At 44.3% G+C, this 9,767-nt stretch overlaps 1 protein-coding gene across 3 annotated transcripts in view; it reads left to right on the forward strand.

Moving 5' to 3' along the window:
- The window catches only part of gopc (golgi-associated PDZ and coiled-coil motif containing), a 37,032-nt gene extending 30,551 nt beyond the window's left edge, over nt 1-6,481 (forward strand). For 2 of the 3 annotated variants that reach the window (XM_063223212.1, XM_063223214.1), the window contains 2 exons: nt 1,158-1,200; nt 2,989-6,481. In XM_063223212.1, the coding sequence (XP_063079282.1) occupies nt 1,158-1,200; nt 2,989-3,113 (168 nt within the window). In that variant the 3' untranslated portion in view covers nt 3,114-6,481. The remainder of the gene's footprint in view (nt 1-1,157; nt 1,201-2,988) is intronic. The other variant, XM_063223213.1, reaches the window with a different exon arrangement.
- Nucleotides 6,482-9,767: the final 3,286 nt, after the last annotated feature.

The following is a 9,767-nucleotide window of genomic DNA, read 5'->3' on the forward strand; positions in this document are numbered from 1 at the left end:
TACAAGGTACACTACTACACACTACACTACACTACACTACACATCACAAGGTACACTACACTACACAACCCCTCTCTACAAGGTACACTACTACACACTACACTACATTACCCATTACAAGGTACACTACACACTACACTAACATGCTGCTGGGTTGAGATGCTATAGTTGAAAAGTATGAATAGAGGAGACAGAAGCCTGGAGCAACAACAACTACAACACAGCTAGTCACAACAACCCCTCTCTACAAGGTACACTACACACTACTACACTAACTACAGTGGCATGCTGCTAAGTTGGGATGCTATAGTTGAATAGTATGAATGGAGGAGACCGGGGCACGGAGTAACAACAACAACTACAACACAGCTGCTCACAACCCCTCTCTACAAGGTACACTACTACACTGCACACTACACTAACATGCTGCTTAGTAGTGGTGTCAACAATAATCGATTTGGCAATGCAATGCGGGCCATGGACAATTCAATTCGATGCAGCAAGTTCCATAATCGGTGCGGCAATTTTTTTAAGTTTCAATTACTTCCATGAATATTTCAGGAGCAAATGAATGTTAAATTAAATAAAAGCACTTAAAAGCATTGAAATGTGCAAGACTAATACAGAAAACAGCCAATAAAATGTTGCTCAGCAGGGCTTTTTCTAGGATTTTTTGGCATGAGGGAGCATCATGGCAGGTTGCATGGCATGTATATATATTTAAAAACAAAGTATGAGGGCGCACCCACGGAGGTATGAGGGTGGAGCGCCCCTATTTCCCTGTTCAGAAAAAGCCCTGCTCAGTATCTGACTACTTGTATTGCCTCATCATGACTGACGAAGCATTTGCTTTGCTTTCAGTAGAAATGTAATGCATATAGCAATGCATTGTAGAATTGAATTGAATCGAATCGCTACCTCCCGAATCGTAATCGAATCTTGAGGGCAGTGCCAATGCACACCACTACTACTTAGTAATATGAATAGAGGAGACAGGAGCCAGGAACAACAACCACAACAACACAGCTAGTCACAATCATCTCTACAAGGTACACTACACACTACTACACTGCACACTACATACTACACTGCTACACTACACACTACAGACTAACTACTACACTACACTAACATACCACTTAGTTAGGGGAGCCAGTAACAACAACAACAACACAGCTGCTCACAACCCCTCTCTACAAGGTACACTACTACACTACATTACCCATTACAAGGTACACTACACACTACAATAACATGCTGCTGGGTTGGGATGCTATAGTTCAGGGGTGTCAAACATACGGCCCGCGGGCCGGGAGGGTTCCATCCGGCCAGGATGTAAAAAAAAAAAATATATATATTTTTTATTTTTTTTTAATGAAATAACCGAAATGCGCAATTACGGCCCTCGGGGCAAAATCGAAACCTGCATGACATTAACCCAATGGTCCCTCTGTTACACTGTATATATGTAGTAAAGTGCACATCACACTTCTATTATAAATAGTGAATTTGTACTGTAACAGGCATTTCATAAAGCTCATATATTATAGACCTCATATATAGAGATAAAATGTTAATACTTCTTATTCGTATTGTATTGGTATTGGTTGTAATTAAATAATAAATATAATAGGATTTGTATTGGTTCCTATTAAGCTCAAACTGGAAACGGGATGTTAGAATGCGTGAAAATGCAGGAAATTACATATAAGAAATAAAAAAATTTCTGGGGGTACACCCCCTGACCCCCTGCCAAAATGAACTGTCCCATATTTAATTAATTGACGGTTGCCAATGAATGAATGAAGTCAAGGAAATTTTGCATAGGATTATCAGTATTGCATTGCTTTCTACATATTCAACACACTTAAAACGTGATAGTACTGAACACTAATCCTCTGCTTTACGTTTTTTTTTTTTTTTGCGATGATGTTACTAATGCGGCCCGCTTGAGGTCCACATGGGTTGTATGCGGCCCCCGGACCAAAATGAGTTTGACACCCCTGCTATAGTTGAAAAGTATGAATAGAGGAGACAGAAGCCTGGAGCAACAACAACTACAACACAGCTAGTCACAACAACCCCTCTCTACACTGGCATTGGTAATAGATTGGTCCTGGTGCCTCTGCTGTATCATTACCATATTACTATATTTGAGGAGTTTTGTTGCAAAATGACTTAAGCCTGGCTCAAACTACACGACTATCGCGCCGATTCTCGGCTGAAAACCCCCCTTACGACAATCGCTGGAACGTTACCCCCCAAGACCATCGCAAGCGATTGTCGGGGAAGATCTCCTAGTCGTGAGCGACGTTCTAAGATAGAACTTTGGCAGCTCAAAGAGTCGCCGATCGCAAATCGTAGAAATCAAACAGTGTTTGATATTTGCGACTGGAAATAGAACGTCGGGCATTGTCTAGGTGGCTGCGAGCAGCGACAAGATTGACAGTTGCGATTCTCTTCTAGTGTGCGGTGCACCCCGACACCAAAATCGGACACACAATCGCTAGTCGTGTAGTTTGAGCCTGGCTTAAAGCACCATTTTTTTTTTGGCATTAATTCACACATTTCCAATAATAAAATGCATTCGAATATTTTGAGAACATACTTTTTAAAGTAGAAAAAACTTTCTCTATTGCGACATTGGTAATTGCTGATTCCTCTTCAGTCATAGTAATACCACTATCGTAGGTGTGCTGGAATATTCTCTAGTAGGCATGTGTCACCATGGAAACGAATGACCTGACCAATATGATATCAAATTTATTGCAGGCGAAGCTGTTGGGTCAAGACAGTGTTTTCTCTTGCATGCCAAAAACGCAGATAGTCATCTCAAAGTACCATTGTGGAAATGACTTTTTTGAGTGAAGGACTTATCATAAGTCCTCTCTTTTTTATTACCTCTATGCACTGTTCCAATAACAGATTCTCTGTCTTTCTGTGTCTCTGTCTCTCTGTCTCTGTCTCTCAATCTGCATGTTCACACAGCTGCCCTGGAGAAGATGTCAGTGAGCGATGGCGGGGCCGAGAATGGAGACACGGGCATCTCGAGCGAAACGCCCTCTGACGAGACCCCCTCCAAAGCAGCCGAGTCGTCAGAGAACTCCTCGTAAAGGCTTGGAGGAGAGCATGAACGGGAAGAAGAAAAGTAGGAGGAGAAAAAGGGGGAGGAGGAGGAGGAGGATGAGGAGAAGGGTTTGGGTGGGAGGTGACCGGTGATGGATGACCTCGGGGGTTTGGGAGAGATTTTAAACAGGACACCCCCCTCCCCCTGCAAGACTCTGTACATGTGTGATATATACAGTATATTTAGTCAGTGTTTGTTTCTGTGTCACTACAAGGAGAAGACGTGGCTGCGTCAAAGTTCACTGGAGGGAGGAGACCCATGTGATGGGGATGAGTGGGATGGGAAATTGTTTGTGTGGGGGTGGGGTGGGTATTGCAGAAGCCTTGACCAGTGAGCTCCAGAGTTGGAGACGCTGAGGAACACTCAAGCTGATGAAAGGAAAAACTCGCACGGATCGTCTGCTTCAATTGTTTTTTCTCTCCCCTGTAGAAGTTTATCCCTTTTGCCTTTTTGGATGCGTCATAGCATTTCTATAAGAGGGTATGTCCATCCGTCCGTCGATCTGTCGGTCTCTCTGTCTGTTGGTCGGTTCGTCTGAAACGCATTCTCTAAATTGTAATTCCCTCCTGTGTCCACAAGGCGGCAGTGCATAGACGGATGCATCTTTGTCCGACTGTCAGACTTGTTGAACGGAGAGGGAGCCTCATAGGACGTGTATCTTTCTATATGGAGTGAAGGAGACAAAGACGAACAACAAACCTGTGCACCCGTTTGAGAAGATGCCATAGACTCTTATTTTATATTTCTGTCTGATCCAACAAGTTAACCCTTTTTGCCTGATCTGTTGTGGCCCAAACGGTCAGTGTTGTGAAGGAAATGCACAACGTTTTTACTTATAATGTGTACAGCTGCAGTAGTTACTGATCTATGTTAATGTTAATATAGATGAGAGTGGTGAAAGAGAGTTGTCAGTCCCTGCAGAGGAAAAGAAAAAAAATGGCAGCATCTTTGCTTCACAACACGGATAACTTCACTGAGTAGTTGGTATGCTGATCAGTTGAGTCAGAGAGGTGTTTGGATGATTTTTTTTTTAATTTACCTTGTGAATTTCAGGTTGGGGCCTTTTACCCCCAGTATACAATCTGGTCTCCGCAGGTCTAAGTTTGGAGTAGTACTAGTGTGAAGCAAGGAAGGGCAGCATAGTATAAGGATGTAACCTTTGCTCTCTCTCTCTCTCTCTCTCTCTCTCTCTCTCTCTCTCTCTCTCTCTCTCTCTCTCTCTGTCTCTGTCTCTCTCTCTGTCTGTCTGTCTGTCTGTCTGTCTGTCTGTCTCTCTCTCTCTCTCTTAGTTCTCTTACTGGCTTACTAAACAGGAGAGATGGGCAGTTGTGAATTAAATGTGCAGTATTTTTTTAATGGTTTCATATTTTATGTTCTAACATAGTCTTAACTATCTGAAGACGTTGAAACATATTACCAGTGTCATGGAGTCTGCCGTTCTAATGGCTTGCTGAAGTGTATCAGCATTGGGATGACAACAGTGCAATGCAGTCATGAAGCATTGATATACAGTATAGGACCATATGTCATTTGGTTTTACGGTGATATAAAGTCTGATTTGCAAGCCAAATGAACACAGAGCTGTTGTGATTAGCCAAGCTGGTGCACGGCAGGTTGGCTCCCCTGCTCACCCCCCTACTATCCTCAACCCAGTGGCAGAGTCATAGGGAGGGCGAGCAGGGCATTTGCCCCTGGGCCCAGGGCACTCTTGTATTGGTGGTGGCTGGGGGGCCTATTGGGACCTTGGCTGGCTGTGTGGGGGGCCCTATAAGTGTTTTGCCCTGGGGCCCTGTGTGCAATTGCTCCGCCAATGCCTCAACCCGAAATGCATAAGCTTCACAGCTGCAGATGACGTGGAGCAGAGAAGAGAAGAGAAGCCGTCATGTAAAATTGATAATGATTCCTATGAAGGAGGCAGAGCGCATGGCGCCCTTCAAATGAAATATTTAGGGAGGGATGGATGACACAGCGGCTCTGCCGACTTAACGCCTCTTGTTGGGCTCCAACCACCAGGACCCAATATGAAAAGTGCAATATGTGTTTGTTTTTTGTTGTCGTTTTTTTTTTTCCCTCATCTTCCAGTCTCTGTTGAAGGAGAATTCCTAGAAAGTGCTCCTTTGATTGTCGAGTTTTGTTTGTTTGGTTGGTTGGTCGTTTTTTCATCTTGGGCTTTGTCTAGCCAGCTTTGGTTTCTTGGTGAGAATGGATAGAGATGTTATCGCTTTCACATTTTCCCTTAGAACTGAGGTGTTTGGTCATATACGTTGTTCTCAGTGGTGGGCACCCTGGATTCAGAGACTACAATACTGCCCTACAAAGGCTGAGTGCCATAACTACGCCAACATTGAAACGGAGGAAAATGCCTTCAAAGCCTTGATATTGGGTTGGATATTGTAGTTACTGCAAATTTGACATAGCAATATCTCTAAAAGTGGACACATTTGGACCACGAAGGCTTTGTCACAAGATAAAAGAGGTCTTGTGTTTTCATTGTCATTTATGTTTTCATTTTCAGTCCAATCACAGTTTTTGACAAAATATGTAGTTACTGCACTTTGCCTTTGTAGGGCAGAATACAGTGCCATATATTCTAAAGGACCTATTACCTGTCCAGATGCCCTAATTTAACATCTACATCCAGGTCATTCAGAATACGTGGCCCTGAATTGTATCGTCTTAATCCATTTTGCCCACTATGATGGTTCTTTAGCAAGAGTCCAAAGAAGACTGAAAGAGGAGTGTGTTGGTTTGCATTGTGTTGTTCTGATTGGTTGCCTTAAGAGTATAGTAGCGGCATGGTGCCGCTCAGAATGCTGGCTGGGACGTGGCCTATAACGAGAGGAACGCCGGCCGGCCGCATTAATATTTGAGTGTTTCAGTAGCGAAGGGGAAGAGCAATAACAAATGCAGAAAGGTCAACTTAACGTCTGCATGTACAGTACGCAGTCCCAACCGACTTCAGATTTAAGGTGTTCCTAACTTCATATAGAGTCATTGAATGACAACCCAGCCTGTACGCTAATGCATCATTTTGTTGCAAACCATGTTGCAGACCCAAGAAACCCATGTGAAGCTGTGTGTGTGTGTGCGTGCGTGTGTACATGCATGTTTTTTCAATGTTGTGAGTCTGATTGGCACTTCAGCCATGTTACTGAGTGAGAGAGGGATGCCGTGGGACTGGAGGAGGAGGTTCGAATCGTGGGGGTTTTGACAATCTACAGCCTCTGAGCTTCTCTGATGCTGCTCATCAGTCAGAGGCTTAAGGGGATGGAAATGAGTAATGGGTGATGATGGGGTTATGAGGGTGTTAATGTTTGTGCTGTAACTATATGGAGTGTGAAGATGAGGAGGATGGGGTAGGGTTGGGGGTTGGGTGGGGATACTGGGTGGGAGTGGGGGCGGGAATGGGTCGAGGGTGGGGTTCTTGTTGGCACCATGGAGCCGTGTGTGTGCCCATGAAGGTGCCCGCTGGCACGATGACTGGGAGGAGCATGAGGACACAGGTGGACATCAGCTGTGCTCTGCCACCACAGCGACCCGATGAGCAGGACGTCCACATCTATTGATTACTGAGAGAAAGACTATGGCCTGAAAGAACAAAATATCCTTGTTCTTGTAGAGATATTTTTTTTTCGTTTGTTTGTTTTGTTTTTCTACCTTTTTGTTGTTTTGCTTTATATTTTGAGGGGGTGTTGTGTTTCTTCTCCCTGTCCTTTGAAATGACCCGTTTTCTTAATGTCATAAAACAAAGATGTATTTCTGGAACCTTGGATGAGAATTTGGTATAAATGCCATATATGTAGTTAATGTATAACAGACTATTTGAATAAATTTCACCCGACTGAAGTTGGGGCTGCAAGCTCTACGTTTAAACATGAACTTGTTTGTCTGCTGTGTGGTACTTGAAAATGAATGGGGGGGTTGCTGGATTCATTTCAATGAAATACTCAATGGAGCACCATGCGCTATAATTTGTCTGAATAATAATAATAATAATAATAACTTGATTTTATATGGTGCCTTTCAAGTAACCCAAGGTCGCTTTACAAAAGGAGAATGGGTAGGGGGATAAAGAGAGAGGAGACGGGGGTAGAGGGGGCGTGGGGGCAGGGTGGGACCATAGGCCTCAGTGTTAAAGTGTGATTTTAAGATTCTCATTCATCCATGTTGGTCAAGAAAAAAAGAATGTAGGCTACGTTATTTGTAGGCAGCTGGACTTCTTTTGGAGCTGTAACAGTTACACAATACAAATTATACAAATATAATAATCCCATTCAAGGAGATCTCCAGACCAAGTCTGTCCTATGAATTAAGCTAATTGGCAAACTCAAGCTGTTTTCCCCTTCCGATTACCACAACACTCGCTGCACCTTTCCATCAATTCCTGCTTGACAGACTGACCTAAGATTAATGATACAAAATGTAAAAAAAAACAACTTTTTGGGTGGATCTTGTGTGTGGTAAGGTGCACCTCGTGTGGTCAGAGCTGGCCATGTAGGTTTTCCTATCTGATCAGAACCCACCTGCCAACAGCAGGCCAACCTGGAGTAGCCTATGACTCATTATTTCACAGTGTTTATGGAACCAGGCAACCTATCCACCTTGTTTCACCTCTGTCGTCTTGACTTCGCACATCTCGATGTTATACTACTGATATTGTTTGTATTAGTGCAACATGTAGTCTCTCGGCATGGAGTGAGTTCCTGTTAGGTTAGGAGTGCGTGTTAATATGCGACCTTGCCTCCTCCACTTGCCTCCTCCACTTGCTTCTCGTCATGATGACATCACTGACAACAGCATTGTATTTCAATATCTTGCAAAAACTCAATTGTAAAGTATTTTTCTCATTTACAATTGGGATGGTGAATGAAAAACAGTCCCTCAAAAGTTGTTGCGGCTAGACTGACAGCTGGGAAACTTTTTATCGTTTTCTCCACGGAGGAGGGGCCAGGAGGCGGGGTGAGGAAACAAGCACAAGTGGAGGAGGCAAGGTCGCATATCAAGACGCACTGAAGGTTGTCTATGGACCACTGATAACCAGCAGGGGGCAGCAGATGACTAAGAAACCAGACTTCAAACACTTCAGATCTTCATGCTTCACCTTTCTTCTAGATTATTGAGCCTGATGTGTCTATAGAAATCTTTGTAGTTCATCTTCTTGGCTGCGGACAACTTACTGGTTGATTTTCTACACTGTACAGATTTTACTGGTTCACCGAGGCTGCAGAGATCTTTGCTGGTTCCTCTTCTGGGCTGTAACCTGGTGTGACTGTTGATCTTTGTGGTTCATGTAAGTGCTATTCAACTCCAGTACCAAGAGGGCTGAATGGAAATGTCTGCTTGGTTTTTGACTGTATGCATAATGAAGTATTCAGACAAGCCAATACTTAACCACTTAGTACTCAGTAGCATTCTACAGAATAGGAATGCAATGGAATCTCAACTTGCCAGCAGGTTTTGACAGCTGGTTAAAATCTTCGTAATTTATTAAAGAAGGGGGGAACAGATATTAAAACAAGCAAACTATCTTCTCAATGTTACGTTGGCTAATAAACTTGCAAAGGGCTTTAAGTCAGCTTCATAGTTGTGATACTGCGCTATAAATAGGCTTACATGTTGTATTGTGTATTGTAACAGAAAGAAAGCTTTCCCCGTTTTCCATGAATTTTAACAGCCTTAAGTAAGTTTGAAGGAGCCAGCCTTCCTGTCTTTGAAGTTCAAATGAGGGAGACATTCCCACTTTCAGCCTGTAGTGGGCCAACCAACCGAAAAGGGAAAACTATTTAGCGCCGCTTTGATATGTTACAGGTGTCGTCTGAAAGTCAGAAAAAATGTGCCTATCACAGCGCTTGTGGTAGGACCACAGAGGGGTCCATGTGGATGGGTGGGTGGGCCAGGAGAGCCCAGCCCAGCCCAACCAGGCCCAGGCTTCCAGGCTTTTAGGCCCTTGTGGCTAGAGCAGCTCTGCGAGGACGAAGCATGAGGAGACATGTTTGGAATTCGACAGGCATGGAGAACAGAAGTGCATGGCTGTTCATTGGGCTGCGTCTGCTGCTCCATACCGACATGCAGGGCTGCGGACAGCCTTGTCTGGGGCCCGGGACAAAATCATCTGAACACCCCCCCACACCAATAGATAGGCAAGGCAAGGTCATTTCATTTGTATAGCGCATTTCATACATAACTGCAATTCAATATGCTGTACTGTAAAGTAAGATAAAATGATGCCAAATAAAATAACATGGAAATAATATACAATGTGATGGGGACCAACTTCTGGGCCCCCTCTGTGCTTGGGCCCGGGACAACTGACCCGTTTGTCCACCTCCCTGTCACCGGGCCTGCCGCCGTCACCACACTGACTCTCTTTCATGTGGCATCCTGAGGCGGGCCGAGTGTAGCGCTAGGGTGTGAGGTGACGACGAGGGCGAAATGAGAGCACTGAACCACTAAAAGACCACCGCAGAAGGACAGGAGTGTGTGACAGAGAGATTGTGTGTGTGTGTGTGTGTGTGTGTGTGTGTGTGCGTGTGCGTGTGCGTGTGCGTGCGCGTGCGTGTGTGTGTGTGTGTGTGTGTGTGTGTGTGTGTGTACTGCTGCTCCATAGTCCACACCATGGTGTGAATGGCCCAGACAAGAG

This window comes from Engraulis encrasicolus, chromosome 18 (assembly GCF_034702125.1).
Source record: "Engraulis encrasicolus isolate BLACKSEA-1 chromosome 18, IST_EnEncr_1.0, whole genome shotgun sequence".
Lineage (NCBI taxonomy): Eukaryota > Metazoa > Chordata > Actinopteri > Clupeiformes > Engraulidae > Engraulis > Engraulis encrasicolus.